This window comes from Bos indicus, chromosome 26, assembly GCF_029378745.1.
Source record: "Bos indicus isolate NIAB-ARS_2022 breed Sahiwal x Tharparkar chromosome 26, NIAB-ARS_B.indTharparkar_mat_pri_1.0, whole genome shotgun sequence".
Classification (NCBI taxonomy): Eukaryota; Metazoa; Chordata; class Mammalia; order Artiodactyla; family Bovidae; genus Bos; species Bos indicus.
This window is the reverse complement of record NC_091785.1, coordinates 25531157-25557061: the sequence shown is the minus strand read 5'-3', so window position 1 is coordinate 25557061 and position 25905 is coordinate 25531157. Positions and strand designations below refer to the sequence as shown.

At 40.8% G+C, this 25905-nt stretch overlaps 1 protein-coding gene across 3 annotated transcripts in view; it reads right to left on the bottom strand.

The window, feature by feature from the left end:
• The window catches only part of SORCS3 (sortilin related VPS10 domain containing receptor 3), a 632833-nt gene that overhangs the window by 142156 nt on the left and 464772 nt on the right, over positions 1 to 25905 (bottom strand). For all 3 annotated transcript variants that reach the window (XM_070780798.1, XM_070780799.1, XM_019953194.2), the window contains one exon: positions 17553 to 17671. In XM_070780798.1, the coding sequence (XP_070636899.1) occupies positions 17553 to 17671 (119 nt within the window). The remainder of the gene's footprint in view (positions 1 to 17552; positions 17672 to 25905) is intronic.

Here is a 25905-nt window from a genome sequence, read left to right as displayed (position 1 = left end):
ATCTTACCATTTTGTGATAAGGCAACTGAGTTCCAGGGAGGAAAAATAATGGCCCAAGATCACAGAGTGAGTTATGGTGAGACCAGACTTAAAGGCAGGAGTACTTGCCACCCCTTCCCCAGCCGCCTACTCCATACCATGGACACTGTCTCCTGCCATGAAACGTTTCTTTTCTTTGGAGCACTGGCTGGTCCTGAAGATGGACTCCTCAAATCAATTTCCTTCTTTGGGAACTGGCTTGAGCCTTGCATTCTCTAGGAAATGCCCCTGATCATATCACGCCTCATGGGTCTTTCTCTCTCTGGGAAGGAGCCTTACATACCTTAGCTGCTTTGAGCATCATTCATGGAGACTGTCAGGCCATCCAGTCCTACCACTTCATCTAAACTAACAAAACTGAAGACAGCCACTTTGTCAGTCTTGTCCACCATTATACCCCTTTCATTGAGCACAGTCATAGGAGCATCTTAAGTGCTCAGTGAATGACTGTTGAATGAAAATGAATGAATGGATCTACCAAACAACACTACAGTCTCATATAGCCTTGGGTACATAGTAAGCATTCAATCCAATCAAGCTGATTGCTTACCCACTGGCTCCACTACTACAAAACTTCAAGAAGATCTTATTCTGGCTGACCCTGAGGATTTTCAGAATCTGAGTCTTAAAAGCTACTTGCAGAAATCCAAAATGTCTGTTTACCCCATTAGCTAGCAAAGGAGTTAAAACAAAGAGCGATTAAAATTTTTAAACACGGAACCTCTGAAATATATATTCTAGTTAGAATGGTAATGGGGAGAGAACTGGACTTAACAGTCTGCTTCTCAGTCAACAGTCCAACTGCCTTCATTATCAACACTGTTGTTTTTACAACAGTGCAATTATCTTTAATAGAAGGCCCCAGAAAAGGGATCCTCCTGGGAGCTGGGCTTAGCAGAGTGTGTGGCAGAGACCTGCAGCAACTTGAAAGGGCAGGATAACAGGGAGACCTGATCGGGTCATGATTCCACAGTTCTTCTGCACCCTGGAATGGAATACGAGAGACACAGTTTCCTGAAATGTATCATGGAGATTGGATCAAGCATCGGAAAGGCGCAAGGCAAGTGGGGAAGGCTGGAGAAGAGTGGAGCTGGGGTGGCAATGATGATTAACCATGTTGTCACTCACCCCCTTGGCACCCCAGTGATGAGCATTTGAATAATCCTCTAAGTGTATCTGAGGGACAACTCTCAGAGATGCAGGCATGATTACCTTGTACTGAATTCCATTAAACCTTTCTTTGGTTAATGATGCAGAAATTTTCTGATCTGAAGCAAAATTGAAACAGATCCTGACAAACAGGCCACTGAACTAGGAGTGGAATGAGGTTTTCCTGCCACTGCTATCTACCAAGACAAGGGCAGCATCTGTCTATTTCACCTTTACAGTCATCCAGAAAAGTTACTGAGAATACCAGCATACTCAGTGCTAATGTGAAGATCTTCAGATTGGAGACACGAATGAGAGGATCCTGGTTTGGTTTTGCCACCCTTTATGAACCCAGGCAGCCCTGAGGTCAGATCCTCCTCGCTCTACCATTTATTAAGCTATACAACAGAGAGTTAGACTCTAAAATTTCCTGAAATTCAGTTTCCTCCTTTGCAAAATAAAGATGATGCTAGGTACCATACTGAGATCTTATGAAGATAAAGTAGAATAAAGTAAAATAAAATGCACACATACCAGGTAGGAACTTGGCACTAAATAAGCATGAGATCCTTTTCCAACAAAGAGAACAGTTCTTCTAATTTTCTGATTGGTGGGTAAAAAATGGTGCGGTGGCTCGGTGGGAAATCATTCTGAAGAACCACTGCTTTGGAAATAGGAACTTGCAAATTTCCAAATAGCAGAAGAGATTTGAAAGTTGTGGAGCTGATCTCATTCCTTTGAGCTGAATTTAGAAGTGCTTGTGGCCCTGGACAGTATACCAACCTTCCAGACCAGAACACACAGGTTGCATGCAGCCACGTGAGGCTCCTGGATAGTAAGACACCGACTGCCACTCTCCCTGTAAGATGCACTGCCCAGCAGACACGTCACCACCCTCCCTCTCATGCCCACGGAGATACTGTTAATTAACAAAATCAGTCTTTCCTACAGAATCACGGTAACACGGTTTTCTATGCAGCTATCACCAATTACTCAGAGGTAACACATACAATGAAAAAAAAAAATTGACGCCCCTAAACCAGACATATCCCATCCATGTACTACTAAAAAGGCAAATACTTAGGTTTTAATACATAGCTAATCACAAAACAATTCTCTGAGATTAAGGAAAAACACTCTTTGCTATTTTGGCCTAGCAAGCAACCAGCACTGTATTTAATAACTTCCAAGAAGCCTCAGCAGATCTCCTGGGAAGAAGCAAACTGGATTCACTTATTAGAGACAGGCACAGCAAAGCTTTGAATAGAGTGAAGAGATCGCCATGCCAAAAAGATTGATGGGCATCCTGAAAATAAAGAAACCCTCCCCAGAGCCACTCTGTCTCAGCAGGAGACACTGGGGAATCATCAACATCTGGTTGGTAATTGATGCTCTGCTATAGGAATAGATGGGAGGGAATGATCACAGGGAAGAAGTGAGCAGAGAGAAGGAACCTAGTGCGGGCCCTGAGAAAAGACCACACTTAAAAGGTGGGCAAAGGAAGAGGCACCTGTGTAGGAAAGGGAGAAGAGACTGAAGGGGTACGGGGAAGAGATGGGCTGCACATTATCAAAAAGGCAAATGAGAGAGGCTGCTTCGAGGAGGAAGGAGTCGTCAGATTAAAAAGCTGCAGATGAATCCACCAATGTCATTATTGAGGGGTGTTGTCCGGATTCCATTCTAAACTACCTTTGATGAACTTGGCAAAGGTAATTTCAATGAAGTGGCAGATGCAGAAGTCAGACTCAAGTGGGTTTTAAAAAAAAGAAAATGAGAAAAAGGCATAATGAATGTAGACGGAGCTCAAGTAATCTGGTTGTGAATGAAAGATGGGTCATTTATAGAAAGGAGTATAGAGTTCAAAAAAGCCTTGTTCTGTTTTGTTTTAATTTAAGGATGGTAGATACTTTAAAATATTTAAATGCTGATGGAAAATCAGAAAGAGGAATGAATAAGCTACAGTTAGAGGGAACAGACAAATCAGCAATAAATCCAGGTCCCTGAACAGTTAGAAGAGATGAGAATGGGTGTTTGGATTGAGACATTTTATACAGGAATGAGGGTGATTCTTTCTATTTGTCTTGTATCATCCACCTGATCTGCAATCCTAGATGGATAGTTCAGTTCAGATGCTCAGTCATGTCCGACTCTTTGTGACCTAGATGCATAGTAGGGATTCAAAGAGAGTCTTTCCAAGTGGTCCTGAGTTGGGTTCCCCCCAAAATTAGAGCCTGATACAAAGGCTTTTGTGGAGATTGTTTAGGTTTTATTTGTTTTTCAGAAAGTTTCCTAGGGAACGGGAGGGGTAGAACTAGAAAGCAGGAGACAAGGAGGGAGAGAAAGCCATGCCAAGGTCATTATTATAAGCCACTGGGGCTGCTCTACTGTGCACTCTACAAAGACTCAGGATGAAGCTCAGAATTGCCCTTCTGATGCAGGAAGAGAGGAGTTCTTATCCACTGGCCCATGACTCTGCTTGGTCAAATCATTACAGAGGACCTTGACACCCTTACAATTCAAGGTAGGCACCGGCATCAGAATGACTAAGGGGTCTCTCATTAGTCTCCTACTTAGGAACAAATCAGCCCTAGGACAAAAAACAAGAGGTCCAAAGAGCAGTTGAGACAAGGTGATATTCTTTGCAGTAGAAGATGGAGAGGCTCTATACAGTCAGCAAAAACAAGACTGGGAGCTGACTGTGACTCAGATCACCAATTTCTTATTGCAAAACTCAGACTTAAATTGAAGAAAGTAGGGAAAACCACTAGATCATTCAGGTATGACCTAAATCAAATCCCTTAGGATTACACAATGGAAGTGACAAATAGACTCTAGGGATTAGATCTGATAGAGTGCCTGAAGAACTATGGACAGAGGTTTGTGACATTGTACAGGAGATATGATTGAAATCATCCCCCAAAAGAAGAAATGCAAAAAGGCAACATGGTTGTCTGAGGAGGCCTTGCAAATAGCTGAGAAAAGAAGAGAAGCAAAAGGCAAAGGAGAAAAGATATATCCATCTGAATGCAGAGTTCCAAAGAACAGCAAGGAGAGATAAGAAGGCTTCCTAAGTGATCAATGAAAAGAAATAGAGGAAAACAATACAGTGGGAAAGACTAGAGATCTCTTCAAGAAAATTAGAGATACCAAGGGAACATTTCATGCAAAGATGGGTACAATAAATGACAGAAATGGTATGGACCTAACAGAAGCAGAAGATATTAAGTAGAAGTGGCAAGAATACACAGAACTATTCAAAGAAGATCTTCATGACCCAGATAATCACGATGGTGTGATCACTCACTTAGAGCCAGACATCCTGCAATGTGAAGTCAAGTAGGCCTTAGAAGCATCACTACAAACAAAGCTAGTGGAGGTGATGGAATTCCAGTTGAGCTATTTCAAATCCAAAAAGATGATGCTGTGAAAGTGCTGCACTCAATATGCCAGCAAATTTGGAAAACTCAGCAGTGGTCACAGGACTGGAAAAGGTCAGTTTTCATTCCAATCCCAAAGAAAGGCAATGCCAATGAATGTCCAAACTATTGCACAATTGCATTCATTTACATGCTAGTAAAATAATGCTCAAAATTCTCCAAGCCAGGCTTCAAAAGTACGTGAACCAAGAATTTCCAGATGTTCAAGTTGGATTTAGGAAAGGCATAGGAACCAGAGATCAAATTGCCAACATCCACTGGGTCATAGAAAAAGCAAAAGAGTTCCAGAAAAACATCTATTTTGGCTTCATTGAATACGCTAAAGCCTTTGACTTCATTGAATATGCTAAAGCCTTTAATTGAATACTCTAAAGCTTTTGACTGTGAGGATCACAACAAACTGTGGAAAATTCTTGAAGAGATGGGAATACCAGACCATCTTACCTGCCTCCTGAGAAATCTGTATGCAAGTCAAGAAGCAACAGTTAGAACTGGACATGGAACAATGGACTGGCTCCAAATTGGGAAAGGAGTATGTCAAGGCTGTATAATGTCACCTTACTCATTTAACTTACATACAGAGTACATCATGCAAAATGCTGGGCTGGATGAAGTACAAGCTGGATTCAAGATTGCTGGGATAAATATTAATAACCTCAGATATGCAGATGACACCACTGTTATGGCAGAAAGCACAGAGGAACTAAAAAGTCTGTTAATGATAATGAAAGAGGAGAATGAAAAAGCTGGCTTAAAACTCAACATTCAAAAAACTAAGATCATGACATCCAGTCCCATCACTTTGTGGCAAATAGAGAGGAAACAATGGAAATAGTGACAGACTTTACTTTCTTATGCTCCAAAATCACTGTAGATGGTGACTGCAGCCATGAAATTAAAAGATGCTTACTCCTTGGAAGAAAAGCTATGACCAACCCAGACAGCATATTTAAAAGCAGAGGCATTGCTTTGTTGACAAAGTTCCATCTAGTTAAAGCTATGACTTTTCCAACAGGCATATATGGATGTGAGAGTTGGACTATAAAGAAAGCTGAGCACCAAAGAATTGATGCTTTTGAACTGTGGTGTTGAAGAAAATTCTTGAGAGTCCCTTGGACTGCAAGGATATCAAATCAGTTCATTGGGAGGACTGATGCTGAAGCTGAAGCTCCAATACTTTGGCCACTTGATGTAAAGAACTGACTCATTGGAAAAGACCCTGATGCTAGCAAAGATTGAAGGCGGGAGAAGGGGACAACAGAGGATGAGATGGTTGGATGGCATCACCAACTCAATGGACATGAGTTCGAATAAGCTCTGGGAGTTGGCGATGGACAGGGAGGACTGGCATGCTGCAGTCCAAAGGGTTGGACATGACTGAGCAACTGAACCATGTCTTTATTGGATTTCTTTTGAAGATCATCTCTGAAACTCTTTCCTTTTTCTTTAAACTCCTGTGTTGTAAATGTATCCCTAATGAAGAAATTGCTATTTATCTAACATTCAAAATCTCTCCCATTAAGACAAAATTAACATCATTTAAAGTATTGCCAAATAGTTTCTCTTTGAATGATTACACTCTATTAATTTCTGCCTCAGGGCTTTTTTTTTTCTTTCAGAAAGATAAAAATTTATTAGGGATATAGTAGCCACATCATAGAGGCTTTTCTACCACTCATGTGGGTGTATAAAGCAGGGTCTTAAACAAAGTATCAAAACCCAAGCAATCTGGGGACCAAGATGCTACAATAAGGTACTCAAGAATCTTGAAAGACAATTAAGTCCCAGAATATCTACAGTTATCTATACACAAAAGTTGGTTTCTTTGATAAGGGTATGGAAGGTATGTGGGATGAGTTTATCATGCACACATGTCCATATATGAGTTGAAACCATGAATAATTAAAGGATGAATTTGAGGAAAAGGTTAGTAATCTTTATATGCTAGGCTTATAAAAACGCTTCATTGAGGAGGTGCATACACAAAATATAGTGACGCTGATTTTTGTATGTAGATTAGTCTCTTGAACCTTGCATTTTACAGGGCTTGTTTTCAAAGGATTTCAAAGCCATTATTATCTTGCTTGATCCTCACAACAACCTCCCAATTTAGGCAGAACAACTAGCATGATTCCATTCTACAAAGATCAGGAAATTAAAGCTATGATCATCCAAGTGATTTGCCCAATGTTCGTTCTCTGACTAGTAAGTGGCAGATTCCTGATTACAACCTAGGTCTTTGAGTTCAGGATTCACTTCCCCACATCAGACCACCAGCTTTCAAATCATTAAGTACTTGAGAGGAGGGACAACAACTTCTGTCTCTTACATGCTCCGTTATTTTTATTTCTAGTGGCTCAACAAACATCTGTGATTTGGCTACTTGTACTTGTTAATTGCTAATACTTCTGGATTATCTCAAATAATACACGAGAATAATACAATGGTGCTATTTTTCTATATTTATACACAGAACTCTTAAAAACTAACAGCAACTTATATCCAAACTACCTGCTGGCTTCATTGTACTATTGGGATTATATGAGAACCACCCGTATGTATGGCATTGCTCCACTCTCAGATTTTCTTGCTATGGAGGGGTCTTCTCTACACAATGTCACCAGCAGATGAAAGTGGCATTAAGTAGCAGAAAGATCTACACTAAATTACTGGTTTCCTTGTGGATATGGAGAAGGACCTGGCAGGCTGGGATGGCCTTCCTTCCTTTGAATTTTTGGCTTTGTCCACCCCTATAGAGTACTTTATTTGTATCTTAATTATGGATTTTTTTATCTTATACTTTAGACATTTGAAGATAGGTCAATATCATACATTCTTTTTTTAAATTCAGTTGCATGTAAAATTAAAGCATTCAATGAGTGGCTGAATTCATATTACATTCAGGGCTACCTCCTGTGCCAGGAGAGGAAAGGACCAGGCTTCATATAGCTTAGTTAAGAAACATACAAATCTCTTGGGATGACTTATTAGGGTGTGGCTCCTGTTTCTTTAACACACTCCCTAAGAGCCAGGGTATGAATCATATCAATGAAGGGATTTTACTGCTAACCACTGCTGAGCTACCTGTTCTCGAAGATAAACTCCAGAAAATCTATTCCATAAGGAGAAAAGACAGGATTTCCAAGCATCTTGGCTCAGAACACAGAAACCAACTTATCTCTCTCTATCCCGCCCCGACAGAGGAAAACTGATTTCTCTTTTATCCATGCGGAACTAAGGCATTTCAGGCCGACACTTTCCCATTAAAACAAGGGCTCTTCTGGGAAGGATTAACTCCTTTTGATTTCAGTACAAAACCCTAGGCCCTGGGCCCCCTGCACAGAAAAGGTGCTGACCGATGAACACGTTTCACAGCTTCCTGTGCATCTCCAGCTCAGCTTCCCCAACAGCAGGAGATCACACAGCAGGTTCCCTAAGCAAAACCATCAAGATGGCTACCTTTACCTCTTTGTCGATGAAACAGTAAAAGATGAGGCAGAATGTTTGGGGTCTCTCGAAACTGTAGGAGATGAGTGAGTAAGTACATGGACCCTTCTCCATACAAAATACAGGATCAATGCTAATAATGTGTCTACAAAAAGGCATGGAAAGTTTGCCTGTAGAGGGGCATATGAGAGAGGGTGAATATTTTATGCAAAATTAATATTATGAGAAGTACATTATGAAGAGGTAAGCTAGGTTTTGGGTTATTCAACCCGCTCTCTCAAATGTCTGTACATTTGTATATAATGTATATAATGATTCACTTGTGGGTAAATAATTATGCCTCAAAAACACGCACCTCATTTATGAATATGAAGAGACAGATGCAGACCTGGATATTACCTGAATTCCTAGTGCTTCAGTTGTCCTCACACAAAAAACACCTGACCTGGATCTACACAGTCAGCAGCTACAAAAACATCAGTGGATTTCAAACATTTCTAAGTGGCAGATTCCTCTTGCCAAATAAATGTACTAAGAACCATGATACACAGAGCAAACAAAAGCAGAGATACACTTTTAAGGAGGGACTAGGAGTCCTGGAATCCCACCCTCCCAGACAACCTCTTCCATTTTTGTTTGCATCAAGAGAAGTTTTCTAAGAGCCAATGTACAAACTACCAAGAAACACCTGGGCACATAAAGGTATGAAAGACTGAAGGGGTAGACTTGTCTCCTTTTCATCAAGGCTTTGTTTGCTTTCCCCCTTTGGAGTTCTACCTCTGGTGGCACAAAACAAAATGTAAGATATCAATACTTTAAAAAGCTAGCAAATTTGAGTGGTAAGTCCCTTAGAATTGTGAAAAACCAAAGCCACTTAACACCCATACTGCTGTTATTTAGCTCCTCAGGTCATTGGCATAAAAGTAAATAATCTGCCTTTACAAATCTCCCCTTCAGAAGTCAAATATGGAAGGAGGACAGACCCCGTCAGTGGCAGCATAATCCTCAGTGTCCAGCTCTGCCTTAGGAAGACTCCACGGGGATGGCACCCATGAGCGCTGGGCTGGACCCAAGCCTGGGTGAGCTACAGCTGTTTCTCCCAAGACTGTTCTTTGGCAGACTTCTAGCCACTGTGGGAAGAATACAACCTATCCCAAACCCATGATAGTTTGATCAGATACAAATCTGTGCGTTCAAACTTTGGAGGCTGCTGGTGGTCTCTGAGGGTTTGCTGCTCTGACAAAAAGGTCTTCTGTAGCAGCTTTATCTCAACAAACAGAATGAGAAATCTTTGCTCTTTCCTTGCCTCAGAGGTTGATATTCATTCACTAAAGTGCACATCTTACCTTTTCCACAAAGCCCTTCCTATCCAACTATCAAGCAAAAATGTTAAAAAAAAAAAAAAAAAAACTGAATAAATAGAAGAGAGGTGCCAAGCCATCAAAAATGACCAGTGGTAAGGAAAACAATATCATAGAGCTTAATTGGAAGCTGCTCAAACAGACACAACAATTAGTTTTGAAGTTTTTAGCAGCTGTGAAGAGGGAAAAACAAAACTACCAGTGTCTAATGAGAGGAAACAGAAAAGGTTTGCCTCTCCAGGACAGTTTTCTAATTTATTTTCCAGCCACTTCATTTCCTCCCACAATTACAACTGTCCTTAGACAGAGGTCCTGATACACTGTGGTCTCTCACTTCCTTCATTTTACCCCTGCCTCCCCTGCCTGCAATGCCCTTTGTCCTTCACCTGTCTAACTGATACTTACAGCCCAGCTGCCAGGAAGCTTGCACTGACCCAGGGCAGGGTGAAGAGCTCTTCCTCACTCTGAGAGCAACATGTGCTTCCCACAAATACATCTCTTATCACACTCGATTATATTTGTTTCATTGTCTGTTTTCCCCACTGGGCTGAATGTATTTTCATACATTTAAATGAATGAATATAAAAAAGACACTGAATAACATAATGGATAATTCCTGGACAGCAGTTCTATAAAGATACAGAGACATTCTACAAATGGTCATTTCTTATGCAGTGAGCAATTGCCAATTACCCTAAGTTGTCTTCTGTTGTTAGTCGGAGAAACAAGACTTCCTTGCTTTTTAAAAAGATAACTAACTACACTCCCTGGGAATGAGGATGGTGTCTTATCTTCTCAGTTCAGTTCAGTTTAACAAACATTTATTAAGCACCAGTCATTATGCCAAGTGCAGAAAAAACAATGATGAATAAGACATAGTCTCATTCCTCTTAAAGTTTACAGAACTTGTTGCAGGAGGCTTAACGCACATAGATAAGTAATCAGCATAGGATCTGACTGAGGGTGTCAGGGAAGATACCTATAGGAGGCATTGCCCAAGTTGAATCTTAAAGATTGAGTTTGTCTGATAAAGGAACATTCCAAGCTGGGGAAAACAAAACAAGAAAAGCATATTAGGCAAGAAATGACATAGTGCAAAAATGACATGGTGCATGAATAGAGACTAAAATAGTTTATTTTTACTGAAGTGTAAAATATGAAAAAGAAAGTACATGGGGGACAGTGGTGGGAAAGGAATTCACACCTGATTCATTCCTGATGCAGTAGGCAGGATCCAGATCATAGAAGACCTTACAGGCAATGTTAAGGAAATTGGATTTTAACCTATAGGTGATGAGAAGCCACTGAAGGCAAGGACATTGATTTTTATTTTAAATAAATTACTTTGGAAGTAGTGTTGTGAACTGATTGGAGGTGTGCTGATCTGGGAGTAAGAAAATCATTTACTGCAACCTTTCAGAAAATATAAAAGGGTTTATAAATGGTTTTTAATAGCCAAGTAATAAAGATGCTTCCCCCTATTCTTTCATAAATCATCCTGGAGCAACAAGGAAAACATGCAAAAAGAAAAACACAAATTCTATACTTAAGGAAAATATAACCCTGAAACACTATACGTGGAAATGAAGCCAAAGGCTGTGAAGGACAAACAGGGTGCAGGCAGGCACCAGAGCAAAAATGCCTGCAGCTACAGTCTTAGATCAAGCTAGAGAGAGAGTTCTCTAAAGATATTTTCAAAGGAGCAAAACTAACAACCTATTACTTGGAACAAAGGAATTGTAGCCCAGGAACTGGCAGTGGAAACGTTCCTGGAACTGGTTGGTGACAAGGAGAAGCTGGAGAGGTATGGCTGGATAGAGAAACACTCAGGTGGTTTTACCTTATAAGAAAAACCCACTAAAAGACTAACACTATTTAGTTTTATGGGCTTCCTTGATGGCTCAGTTGGTAAAGAATCCACTTGCAGTGTGGGTAGATCTGGGTTTGATCCCTGGGTTGGGAAGATCCCCTGGAGAAAGGAACGGCTACCCACTCCAGTATTCTGCCTGGAGTATTCTATGGACTGTATAGTCCATGGGGAATAATTTAGTTTTATACAAACTCACTGAGAACCAAAGGGGACTCTTATTAAGCTGAAAAAGAACCTTGATCAGAGCCCTGATCCCCAAGATGAACCTCTTCAAATAGTTCAACTGCAAGAGCTCATATCATTTAAAAAATAGATAACAATAAAAAACATAGAGATGGAAGAAAACACAGGTTATAAAACAACAAAATTAAAGAAGAGAGGAAAAAGAAAAACAGAGCAGATATAGAAAAAAAATGTGTGATCACACTGGTTAATTTTAATGATTCAAAATAACTCACATGATGAGATCACCATTATAAGAAAAGAGGTCAAAGCCTAAATACAAGAGCTCAGGGGAGATATGTTGAGACAACAAAAATAGATAAAATATAAGCTGGCAAAGCACATGAAAAAAACTTAAAAACAACAACAGCAAAACAGGGAGAGAGAAGCCTGTGTGTGCTAGTCACTCAGTTGTGTCTGACTCTTCGACCCCATGGACCGTAGCCCTCCTGGCTCTTCTTCCATGGAATTCTTCAGGCAAGAATACTGGAATGGGGGAGTTTCCTCCAGTGGATTTTCCCAAACCAGGGATCAAACCCAGGTTTCCTGCATTGCGGGCAGATTCTTTACCATCTGAGCCACCAGGGAAGCCTGGACATGGCTAAATACTCATTCAAGGATAGTATGAATAAAACTGTTTCTATAAATCTCATTTTTCTCACACTGGAAGAAAAAAAATCTATGTCTCCCCTTTGCTTTTCTTGTCCATTGTACACATTCTAGGTGTCTAGAAGAAAGAGAGCCAAAACACAGAAACTTTTGAGTAATTAAAAAGGAAGGAGAAATTGAGCCAATTAAATGAGACATATTCCAGCAGAAAGAATCAGCATAGTATTACCAACCATAAAACATACACCAATAAAATAAAATAGTATGCAAATATATATATGCTAAGTCGCTTCAGTCATGTCCGACTCTGTGTGACCCCATAGACAGCAGCCCACTAGGCTCCTCTGTCCCTGGGATTCTCCAGGCAAGAATACTGGAGTGGGTTGCCGTTTCCTTCTCCAAGGCATGAAAGTGAAAAGTGATATGATCTTTACATATCAAGGGTGAAAAATACATAAAGATGCATAGAAAGCAAAAATGTGAGACTAGCCCCAGACAGTAACATTCCATAAGTTAACAAAACAAAGTTCTCATGGAAAGTAAATAACACATAAGTTTTATACTTAAAAGATAATATTAAAGCATAAAGGGGATAAACAATCATATGTTTGGCATTCAAGAATTCATCTTTATTGAAGACTTTACTAAATGACAAATTTCAGACAACCAAGAGATAAATGGGAAACTCTAGTAAAAGGACTGATGGTGAGCACTGAATTCATTTACCTATAAAATTAAAATAAAAATAAATGCAGGAATTCTGGGTTGAGCAGAATATAAATGTTCCAAATGATTTAATTAGCAAACTGAGGTTGTATAGAAGGGAGATAGAAGGCGATCATAAACACACATACTATTTTTTCTACCTGTTTTCAACAGTGCTTAATAAAATATTTAAACTAATAGAAAATTGCATTTCAAGATAGGAAAGCAAACACTAAAAGATAATATAACCAATCAAAACTGGGTGGTAGAGGAATTAAAGAGAAAGCGGAAGAAAGGCATGGCAATGCACTAACTTTTAAACTGCTCACAGGAGGAAATCAATAGATTATACAAAATAGAAGATATGCTATACTCTATAACATCATATTCATAAATCTTAGAACAAATATTCAAAATCCTCAAAGAAATACATATGCAGGGAAGCAAAGAAAACAGATTATATAATTTTTTAAAAATAAACAATTATAACTAAAAACTAAGCATACACTGTCAGAACTAAGATATATCTCTCACATTGGTCAAAATCAACCCTCAAACCCACCTATGAGGAGGAAAGGACTCTGATTAAGTATTGATGGGCAACCTACTTACATCTGTACGTGCAGTATGTATTATTGTTTACCTGCAACTCATTGATTTTATTTCATCTTACCTGATTGATAGTTGGAAATAACAGCATTTAATCTGTGTTTACTTCATTATTAATGAAATTCAATGTTTTGCTCAAGAGCACTGGTCTTTTGTATTATTTGTATTAGGGAAGTAGAATAGGGAAAAGGAGTCCAAAATGGCGGTGGCTAGAAGACAAGGAAGGTCAAAGAAAGGTCCGAGGACCAGAGTGAAGACTTCAGGCAGAACAAACAGCAGTTCTGGCTAAGCCCAATTTGCATAGGGCAGGCCCAGGTGGAGGAAAAACATATAAGAGGAGGAGCCAAAGCGCTTTCTCACGGACTCTCTCTCCCGTGTGCATGTGCTCTTTTCTTTCTCTCTCTCTGTCTCCTGCTATCTTCTAAATGAAATGGAGATGTAACACTGATTTGCCTAAGAGCTGTAGCACGGTTTGTCCAAGACCCGAGAGCTGTGACGCGCCAAGGGCTTTAATGTCCGTTGCTCCAAATCTTTGTTGTGACGAGACAAAGAACCGAGGAACATATACTCGCGTGACATCTGGAGCATTGTTATTTTACTGTTTCCCATTTCTTTCTTTTTATTCAGTAATAATAATAAACCCTTAAAAACCCTTCAAGACTCTGTGGAATCTACCAGCCTATGCCTTTCTGATGTCATCTCTAAACTTTCCAAGTCTCATTTGCCACTTTCCTTATCTCCCTGAGCTCTATATATTGGAGTACCCAGTGGCCCAGTCTTTAGATCTCTTCTCTTCTCTATCAACACTTACTCCTTTGGTGACTTCAATGTTGTGGTTCAAAAGTATCAATGCACTGACACCCTCCCAATTTATATCCCCAGCCCCTACCTTTCCACCATTCCTGCTTCTAAACTCAGCCTCAAATTTCTACCTGCCTACCCCACATCTGCATCAGGGGCTCAAGAAAACACAGAGCACAAGAGACCTGGCTCCTCCTCCCCCTCTGACTGCAGACTCTGGCCATTCTCTCCCTGATCACCAACCAAAGAGGTCTCCCCAGGTCATCCTAAATAGAAGTATCTACAGACCCCCAAAATTCATGGCCCCTCATTTATTTTGACCCATAGCACTGCCATTATCTGATATATTCTATAACTAAATTAATAGATGGTATAGAAGATAGATAAAGAGAAAGCAACATTTGTATAACATTGTTTTGGTGGTTTATAGATTTGATTGACAAATGTCATCCTCTTAGCAACCCATGAAGTAGATAATACAATTTTCCTCTTTTTATAGATGAGGTAAAGATCATTTAGCTGTTTGGCAAGGGGCTGCTGTCTATGGGGTCGCACAGAGTCGGACACGACTGAAATGACTTAGCAGCAGCAGCAGAATAAATGCTGGCTGTCAGGCTCTAAACTACAGGTCATTAGCCACTACCCTTCATGGCCTTTCATATTAGTGTGTGTGTGTGTGTGTGTATATATACATACATATATATATATATATATATACACACACACACATCATCTACATATTTTTCCTGTCTCCCATTAGCATGTAAAACAGGAACTCTATTGTGTTTAATATCTTACCCCAGCACTTAAAACAGGGGGTTTGCAATGTAGTACAGAATCAATAAATTTTATTGAATAATGGAACTCATATCTCTTTCAAAAGAAATTTTAATACTGATCAAAGAGAAAAAAATTCTATTGGTTTCCAGAACAATAATATTTTTTTAAAAAAGAGTATTTCAGAACATTTAGAAAACAAATATTGGCCTGCAGTTACAGAAAACTTTATGCAATACAAGGAAATGAAACCCAAAAAACTGAACATTTTAAGTTCTAAGTCATATTTCCCAGAAACAATTCTGCCATGTTCATCATTTTATGCAGTATTAGCATTAAGGAAAGGGCAAAAAGATTGGTAAATTCATAAATCACCCCTGTGCTTTTACCTTAAAAAAGTAAACACTGAGGAAACAATAATAAAGCCTTAAACTGGGGACCATAACAATGGGACTAGAATGAAAGGAAACACCTGAGAAATGACTAACAGTGACATCAGCAGAGGCTGTGGGCTCATTTGATTTTAACTGATGACATCCAGGTTTCTGCCTTGAATGATCTGGCAGAGTAACTCAACTCAACCACCAACTACCCTATCCTGAGGGTAGCTGAAATTCAAAGGGGACATGGCAATTATATTTTACCTATGTAATAGCTACACTGAGACGGCTGTTAGATATGTAGGTCTGCTGTACATGATAGAGGTCATAGCACATTCACTTAAGAGTTATCAGAACATGGAGAAGGCGGGCGGGGTGGAAGGGGTGGGTGCTGGTGGAGCTGGTGGTGGTGAAGAAGGTCAAAGCAGAAAGCTAGGGAACACCAAGTGTAGTGCCTACTGCTGTGGATTGTGGATTGTATGTATTCAATAAATGTCTATGAATAAGAAAACTATAGTATCAATGACCTGACAAAATTTAGAAAAAAAATTCCTAAAATTCTGGCTTTTAATTAAGCTGAGAAACCAGTGAGTATGTAAACACAAAAATCTCTCTTTTACTCCCTCTTTCAAGTTTGTTTTTGAATGGCTGGCTACTTTTGTTGTGTCATGCATGCATGTGTGCTAAGTCACTTCGGTCGTGTCTGACTCTTTGCGACACTATGGACCATAGCCCACCAGGCTTCTCTGTCCGTGGAATTCTTCAGGCAAGAATACTGGAGTGGGTTGCCATGGCCTCCTCCAGGGGACCTTCCTGATCCAGGGATCAAATTGGTGCCTCTTATGTCTCCTGCATTGCCAGGAGTGTTCTTTAGCATGAGTGCCACCTGTGAAACCTCTCCTGTATCATATTAGACCTCAAAAATCTATGCAGCTAATTTGTAAAAAAGAAAAAAAAAAGTAACTTCTACGTGTAGAATCAATCAATAAAACAAGTAGTCATTGAGCATCCTTGATTTGCAAAGACATCTTGTTAGGGTGAAAGTTCAGTGTAAAATGTGTGTATAAAACATTGTCCCTATTCTCAGAGAGTTCAAAACACAATTTGGAAATAGACAACTCCACTAAGACTGAAGTAACAATGCCTAATAGCCTATGTGCTAGAGGAACAGCAGATAATAAGAGCTTCACAATTTCAAGGAAGAGTCGTACCCAGCTTGGAAATACACAGAAGGTCTCACAGAGAAGATAGTCCTGCTATGGACAGAGAGGCCAGGAGTGAGGCAGAGAAAACTCAGGGAAATTTCAAAGGGCAAAGGTTCCTAAAGGAAGCAGTCTGGAAAACAATGGACTGGAGAAAGTTGGAAAGGCGGGGACTGGGAGAATCAAACTTGCACTCAAATCCAAGTATGATTTATCTCAATAACATACACACACACACACACACACACACACACACACACAGAGTCCATCACTCAGTAGAGCATCTTCTTTTCTTTTCCCTCATTTTAAAATCTATTTTGCACCTCCTTCCAGTGAAACTCAAAATCTAAACCAAGCCTTCCCTTGCCTGCCTAAAAGTGTTAGTTACATCCAGTTTTCTCTAAGAGTCATAGAGTTCTTGGAGTCAAGAACTTGGGGCTTCACATTTGAGGGGGTAGTAGGCACTGGAAAGGAAGGGGAAGATTTAGTGAGACCTAGATTTTCACAGAAATAAAATCCTAGAGAGGTTTCATTTCTTGGAGATTTTCATTCCCACATTAGACAAGTCACTTTGGACAGAAATAGAATGTGGCTTTGATAAATTACTTATCTCATCTCTGATTACTCATTTCTAATGAGACTTGATTCCAAGTAATCTCAAACCCCAGCCCAAGTCCTGGTCATTTCAACATCCCATTGATAGAATAAAACGGCAATTTCACCACAGGATTCAGAGGGCCACTAAAGTTCCCTGTAACAATAATGACCCATAACCCCAGAAGTCTGGGGTTTCCCCAGGGGACTGGGTACCCAAAGCAAAGAAAGGACAGCACCCCAGCTCCACATCTTTACAGCCTCTGGAAAGCCATCCTCATATTCCTAGTGATCAGTTGGACTTCACCCGTGCATCTTCCCTCTACCAGTGATGGTGCATCTGGACTCACCTGAATGAATATATATTCATCCTGGACCACCAGGGAACTGATGTCGATGGAGCGGGCAAAAGGCCCACTCCGAGTAGTCTCGGCACATTCCTGGATCCTGCAGGTGAGGTAGTGAGCATCTGAAAGGGGAGGGAAGAACGACACTTAGACACAGGGGAAAATGGTCAGCAAAGCTCTCAGCACACAGAGCTTTACCTCCTGGAAACAGGGATGCAATTTAAAACAACCATTCTACTGCATTTTCTTGTCCACAGAATTTGTAATAATTTTTTAAAAAGAATATCTAGTTCAGGCAAGGGAGCAGGAAAGAGTTAATTTTATATCCCACCAGTTAAAGAGAAATTGGTACAGATTTCTGGAGGAACAAATTTGAAATATCTATCAGAATTTTAAATGTACATATCTTGTACCAATAATGCTAACTCAAGCGATGTTTTCTAGAGAAATGTTCATATATCTTCACAAAGAGGCAAGGGCAAAAATGTTCATTGTGGTATTGTTCACAGCAATGAAAAACCAGAAGCCGGCTAAATGTCCGTGAACTAAGGAACATTTAAATAATCAAAGGTACAGATGCTACAAAGCACCACACTGCGAAAAAAGAGACTTCCCAGATGGTGGTAAAGAATCCACCTGAAATGTAGGAGACACAGGTGACGCAGGTTCGATCCCTGGGTCAGGACGATCCCCTGGAGGTGGCTATGGCAACCCACTCCAGTATTCTTGCCTGCAGAATCCCATGGACAGAGGAGCCTGGCGGGCTACAGTCCATGCAGTTGCAAAGAGTCACACACAATTGAAGCGACTGAGCACACACGATCACCCACGGCATGATCCAATGGATGAAAAAAAAAAAAAAAATCAAATAAAGATATCCTTATAAATATAGGTTTGTGCCATAACTGCATAGAAATAAAATGTTTTAAAGAATACCTACACAAATGAACTATGATTAATTCTGGGGAAAGGAATGGGCTTAAGGAGACAGAGTTAAAGTGGAGCCTTTCCTTTTTATATTATACACATCTTTATTTTGTCTACAATAAGAATATATTTACTTATTATATACTTGTAAAATCTTCCTCAATCAACCCCTGAAATCTATGCAGTGAATGAGAAATCCAGGAGTCCACAGGTGTGTTTCTATAAAGAAACCTCTGCATACACCTGCTTTAAAAATAATGGTGTTTAAAAATAAATGGGTCAAAGTAAAAAGTAGAGATCACTTTAGGGTTAAAAGCAGAGAAGAGAATTCTTTGTTATTGTCTAAAATGACATGCATTACTACATACATCTAATGCATTTGCCCACTTAAATATGTACACAGGTGTGCATGAGTACTGGAGGCGACATTGGAAGGCGTGGTAAGCAGCAGAGACAAATGAAGGCAAAACTTTAAATGAACAAAAATTTATAATAACTGAGTTTATAACAAGGGTACTTTAAACTATCCCTAATTCGTGTTCTTTAATTAAGTGATTGATGGAATGATCCAGCAAGTACTCCTTCGGTATATATAACATAGTGGATATTATTTTAAAAGCACCAGGAATATGGCAGTGAGTGAGGCAGAGATTTTCTATTCTGAAAGGCCCTGCTGTCTAAGAAGGGGTTCACACATATCTGTAGCTAGCTATTACACACATTTATTAATTAACACAATGCTAATTTAACAAAGAAACATGTTTTGGTAGGAAATGAATTCATTACATGTGACAGTCCTACTTTTCAAATGTCTATATCTGGGCAAAGTCAGTTTGCTTTGGTATCCTACACCCAGACACATCAAACACTGATTTCATTCTCTCCATCAGCAGTCTCATCATCTGCCCAGCAGCTCAAGCCTCTTCACTTTTCTTTCCTCCACATGACATGCGACGACCCAGCTGGTCCAAACCTTGAATTCTGTCCCTAAAGTGCTTCCAGAATCTCTCTTCTTCTATCCATGACCCTTGCCACTTGCCTCAACAAGGCCTTCCGTTTCACAACTGCTACTCAAGTGCAGGATGGATTGGAACCTGGCTGAACCTGAGGAAAGGAGCCAGCATCGTCTCTCAACCCTAACCTCAGCTAATCCCTCCTGGGTCAAAAACCATCAACAGCTCCGACTGACAGGGGACAAGCCCAGATATTTTTCTGTGAAATAGAACGTCTTTTAAAACTAGCCTTTGAAATCAAATGTCTAAGGGGCCAGGCGAATAACATAAGAGGAAACTGAGTTGGGAAAGATGATGAATGACAGCTGGCACATGGCCTCAGTGTCTTGGATCACTGTGGATCAGCTGGGACTATAGTAACATGGCCAACACTTGCCTCTTTATGGGGGAGCTGCTTCTCTGCATCAGTCATCATTGAGATGCAGGAATAAGATGTTCTGAATTTCTACATCAAGGTAAAGGTCCCAACTTTTTTAATGTGAAATTTCCTGATGTTTAAAAAATTGACAGCTAATTTAAATTTAAAATATGATGCAGGCCAAACAGTACAAGGCCAAACAAAACAAACCTACAGCCCAAACAAGCCCAGGAGCCATTCATTTTGCATCTTGATTCTGTGATTTAGTCCCTCCCTATCCTCCAGAGAAAAGACAGTGCCCCATCCCCCTATGCCTGAAGCATTAGCAAGACCAGCTTGCTTCCTGTTCCCTGAGTACAGCCTGCAGGCCCCTTCCTCTTTGTCTCCATCCATACAGAAAGCCAAGAGTGGCCTGGCTTTGCACGTCTGGCTGGAAGGACAGGGAAGGCAAGAAGCCCAGGCTACCATTTGGAACACATGGCCTGTCCACCAGGAATATTCTTGGCTCCACACTGCCTGAGTAATTTGTTCCTAGAATAAAGCACTAAAACCCAGCGAAATGCTGTAAATACATGTAAAGAAACCACAAGTGTTGACATGACAACCCGCTTCTTTCTTGCCAGCCAGTGCCCTGGAAAGCTCCTTATACCAGTAATCAAAGGTGTGCACAGGAGGACATCTGTTTATCCCTCCCACGGGCTCATTTCCTCCCTGTCTATTTGTTATTTACTCCCACACTTGGACACTTTGAAAAAAGAATCAGGTATATTCGAGGCCACCCCAAACAAAACTAAAACCTACCTAAACCTTGGACCCTAGTAGGTCAGCTATTGTGCCAAACGTCCTATTTGCTGGCTCCCACCCTGCTTACCACTGCCCAGCATGGAACAAAAGGTCCATTTCAACAGGAAAGCAGCACTGAACTGAATTTTAAAAGTCAGGGGCCTTGTAGTTTTTGGTCAGACTCATATTTGAGAAGTCTCAATACTTTTATTTTCCAAAACAAAGAGACACGATTATAAGTGCTACTGCACCCGCTGTCTGGGGAGAACCCAAAGTGGGGGGCCTGGGGAGAGGAAGGAATCAGGCAGGCCAGGCTACCAGGTGAAAACGACCGAAGGTCACAGCACATTGTGGGTGTCATAGGTGAGCAGGAGTCACCACTTGGCTCAAGCCTCTAATTTGCCAAAGGTCTTAAATTTGGACTTGGGACATTATCTCCAAATGAGGCTGAATAAAGATTCTATGATGAAACTGAAAGCAGATATTTATCATATAACTTGAGATTCCCAAATAGGCTTCTAATGACTATGACACTTTTTAAAAAAAATTATTCATTTATTTTCTTTTAGGCTGGACTGGTCTTCATTTCTACATGCAGGCTTTCTCTAGTTGTGGTGTGAGGGCTTCTTACTGCAGTGGCTTCTCTTATTGTAGAGCACGGGCTCTAGGGTGTGCAGGCTTCAGTAGTTGTGGCTCTCCAGCTCGAGAGCACAGGCTCAGTAGAAGGGCTTAGATGCCCAGTGGCATGTGGAATGTCCCCTGCATTGGCAGGAAGATTCTTAACCACTGGAACACCAGGGAAGTCCCATGCCTGTGGCACTTTTGTATGTTTTAATAACACAAGATGCCCGATAAAAAGGAAGAGGTCCAGATCTCTCAAGGATATTGTGGTGTAAAACAAAGGCCTTTGGAGGTAGAAAGTTGTTAAGTTGCTCAGTCATGTCTGACACTGCAACCACGTGGACTGCAGCACACCAGGGTTCCCTGTCCTTTACCAACTCTGGGAGCTTGCGCAAACTCATGTCCATTGAGTCAGTGATGCCATCCAACCATTTCACTGTTCCCTTCTTCTGCCTTCAATCTTTCCAAGCATCAGGGCCTTTTCTAATGAGTCAGCTCTTTTGAGTTAGGTGACCAAAGTATTGGAGTTTCAGCATCAGGATCAGTCCTCCCAATGAATATTCAGGACTGATTTCCTGTAGTATTGATGGGTTTGATCTCAGTGCAGTGCAAGGGACTCTCAAGAGTCTTCTCCAATACCACAGTTCAAAAGCATCAGTTCTTTGGCATTCAGCCTTCTTTATGGTCCAACTCTCACATCCAAACATGACTACTGGGAAAACCATAGCTTTGACTAGATGGACCTTTGTTGGCAAAGTAATGTCTCTGCTTTTTAACATGCTATAAGGAAAAGAGAAAAATTCAAATCCTGAATTTGCTACTTGCTGATTATCCTTGGTTAAGCAGTGGTACCCCTTTTCATCTGTGAAGTGCAAACAAGCTAGTATTTGTCTCTCAGGACTGTCATCGGGATTAAATAAGATTAGGTATGTTGGTGATGGACAGGGAGGCCTGGCGTGCTGCGATTCATGGGGTCGCAAAGAGTTGGACACAACTGAGCGACTGAACTGAACTGAACTGAACTGATGAAATATGCTTAGTATGTCGGAGAAGGCGATGGCATCCCACTCCAGTACTCTTGCCTGGAAAATCCCATGGACGGAGGAGCCTTGTAGACTGCAGTCCATGGGGTTGTGAAGAGTTGGACATGACTGAGCAACTTCACTTTCACCTTTCACTTTCATGCACTGAAGAAGGAAATGGCAACCACTCCAGTGTTCTTGCCCGGAGAATCCCAGAGACGGGGGAGCCTGGTGGGCTGCCGTCAATGGGGTCGCATAGAGTCGGACATGACTGAAGCGACTTAGCAGCAGCAACAGCAGCAGCATGCTTATTATGTAGTTGAATACATTTTTAAAAATCAAAAAAAATTTAGTTCTTTTTGTATTATGAAGAGAGAAAGAAGGGGATTTAACACTCAGTATCCTTCAAAGGCAGAGGAACCAGAGATCAAATTGCCAACATCTGCTGGATCATAGAAAAAGCAAGAGAGTTCCAGAAACACATCTGTTTCTGCTTTATTGACTATGCCAAAGCCTTTGACTGTGTGGATCACAATCAACTGTGGAAAATTCTGAAAGAGATGGGAATACCAGACCACCTGATCTGCCTCTTGAGAAATTTGTATGCAGGTCAGGAAGCAACAGTTAGAACTGGACATGAAACAACAGACTGGTTCCAAATAGGAAAAGGAGTTTGTCAAGGCTGTATATTGTCACTCTGTTTATTTAACTTATATGCAAAGTATATCATGAGAAATGCTGGACTGGAAGAAACACAAACTGGAATCAAGATTCCCGGGAGAAATATCAATAACCTCAGATAGGCAGATGACACCACCCTGATGGCAGAAAGTGAAGAGGAACTCAAAAGCCTCTTGATGAAAGTGAAAGTGGAGAGTGAAAAAGTTGGCTTAAAGCTCAACATTCAGAAAACGAAGATCATGGCATCCGGTCCCACCACTTCATGGGAAATAGATGGGGAAACAGTGGAAACAGTGTCAGACTTTACTTTCTGGGCTCCAAAATCACTGCAGATGGTGACTGCAGCCATGAAATTAAAAGACGCTTACTCCTTGGAAGGAAAGTTATGACCAACCTAGATAGCATATTCAAAAGCAGAGACATTACTTTGCCAACAAAGTTCGTCTAGTCAAGGCTATGGTTTTTCCTGTGGTCATGTATGGATGTGAGAGTTGGACTGTGAAGAAGGCTGAGCGCCGAAGAATTGATGCTTTTGAACTGTGGTGTTGGAGAAGACTCTTGAGAGTCCCTTGGACTGCAAGGAGATCCAACCAGTCCATTCTGAAGGAGACCAGCCCTGGGATTGCTTTGGAAGGAATGATGCTAAAGCAGAAACTCCAGTACTTTGGCCACCTCATGCAAAGAGTTGACTCATTGGAAAAGACTGTGATGCTGGGAGGGATCGGGGGCAGGAGGAGAAGGGGATGACAGAGGATGAGATGGCTGGATGGCATCGCTGACTTGATGGGCATGAGTCTCAGTGAACTCCGGGAGTTGGTGATGGACAGGGAGGCCTGGCGTGCTGCGATTCCTGGGGTCGCAAAGAGTCGGACACGACTGAGAGACTGATCTGATCTGATCCTTCATACATTCAATTAATAGCAAGTAATGTTGTGCTTTATTGTGGAGAATCAAAAGACCATGATAGCACAAATCCTACTAGTAAAGTCATACTGTGGATTGATATCACTGTTTATTTTCTCTAAATGCTATAGGTGTTCAGACAAGGAAGAAAAAGCATGCCTGAGCTGGAATAATCAAGGAGGACTAATTGAAGAAGGAGAGATTGCTTGGGTTTAGCCTGGATGGAGAAGTGTTCTATGAGAGAAGGGAATTTTTAAGAAAGAGAGTAAAAACTGTATGTGGATGTTTAGGTAGGGAAAGCCCTTGGAAGGTATTATATAATTACACAATAATTGGTGGACATTGATAAATCCTTATTTTTGAACTTAAAACCAGAAAGACTAGACTGAATGAAATTATCATTTGGTTACTCTTGTGGTAAAACCTGAGAGGGATTTCCCAAATGGTTGATAGCAACATAATCTTCATGACTAGTGTATTTCTAAATATCAAATGCCCTTATAAAGTATTTCTAAGATTTGGTACAGTCACTCCTCAACTTACAAAAACTAAAAGTCAAAGGCTTTGTTCCTTGCCCTGTGAATAGAGATCTGCTTCATAACTTTATTGACTAGCTGTAAGGTGGTACCATCACACCACTGTGCCAGCCTCATGCCTCCCCATCTAGCAGATGGCAGGCCAAGGGTCTCATTTGGTGACAAAGGGTGACTTTAGATTCACTGATTCATTTCTTTTGTATTTGGTCAAGGTGAATAGAGAAGCTGCATGCATTGGACACTCCCTGAGGTTTCAGAAACCTGAGAATATAAGTCTGATTCTTGCCCTCAGAGGAATCCCAGACCAGTGACAGAGACAGAATATTTACACAACTGAACATGCCTTGGGATCTGTGCTACAGAGACGCTAATTAGAGAACTTAGGAATTCTGAAAGAGTATGAAGAAGATACCCCAGCATCCTTAGTCTTCCCAAAAGGCTGCATCTCCACCAGGAGTTTTGTAAGGCAAGCTTCTCATCCATCTACATCAATGAGTTTCACAGAGAAGTCCAGCATTTTTCACTGTCAAACCTTTCCAAAAGGATCACCTCCTTAGAAGCCTGAATTAAAGTCTTGTCATCTTTCCTCTCTCCTAGCACTGACTTTATAAAGCTTCAGTAAATGCAAAATGCCAAAGAATGCTCAAACTACCGCACAATTGCACTCATCTCACATGCTAGTAAAGTAATGCTCAAAATTCTCCAAGCCAGGCTTCAGCAGTACGTGAACTGTGAACTTCCAGATGTTCAAGCTGGATTTAGAAAAGGCAGAGGAACCACAGATCAAATTGCCAACATCCACTGGAACATCAAAAAAGCAAGATAATTCCAGAAAAAACATCTACTTCTGCTTTATTGACTAAGCCAAAGCCTTTGACTGTGTGGACCACAACAAACTCTGGAAAATTCTGAAAGAGATGGGAATACCAGACCACCTGATCTATCTCTTGAGAAAACTTCATGCAGATCAGGAAGCAACAGTTAGAACTGGACATGGAACAACAGACTGGTTCCAAATATGGAAAGGAGTACATCAAGGCTGTATATCGTCACTCTGCTTATTTAACTTCTATGCAGAGTACATCATGAGAAATGCGGGGCTGGATGAAGCACAAGCTGGAATCAAGATTGTCGGTAGAAATACTAATAACCTCAAATAGTCAGATGATACCACACTTGTGCCAGAAAGTGAAGAGGAACTAAAGAGCCTCTTGATGAAAGTGAAAGAGGACAGCGAAAAAGTTGGCTTAAAACTCAACATTCTGAAAACTAAGATCATGGCATCTGGTCCCATCACTTCATGGCAAATAGGGAAACAGTGGAAACAGTGACAGACTTTATTTTGGGGGGCTTCAAAATCACTGCAGATGGTGACTGCAGCCATGAAATTTAAAGATGCTTGCTCCTTGGAAGGAAAGTTATGACCAACCTAGATAGCATATTAGAAAGCAGAGACATTACTTTGCCAACAAAGGTCCATCTAGTCAAAGCTATGGTTTTTCCAGTAGTCAC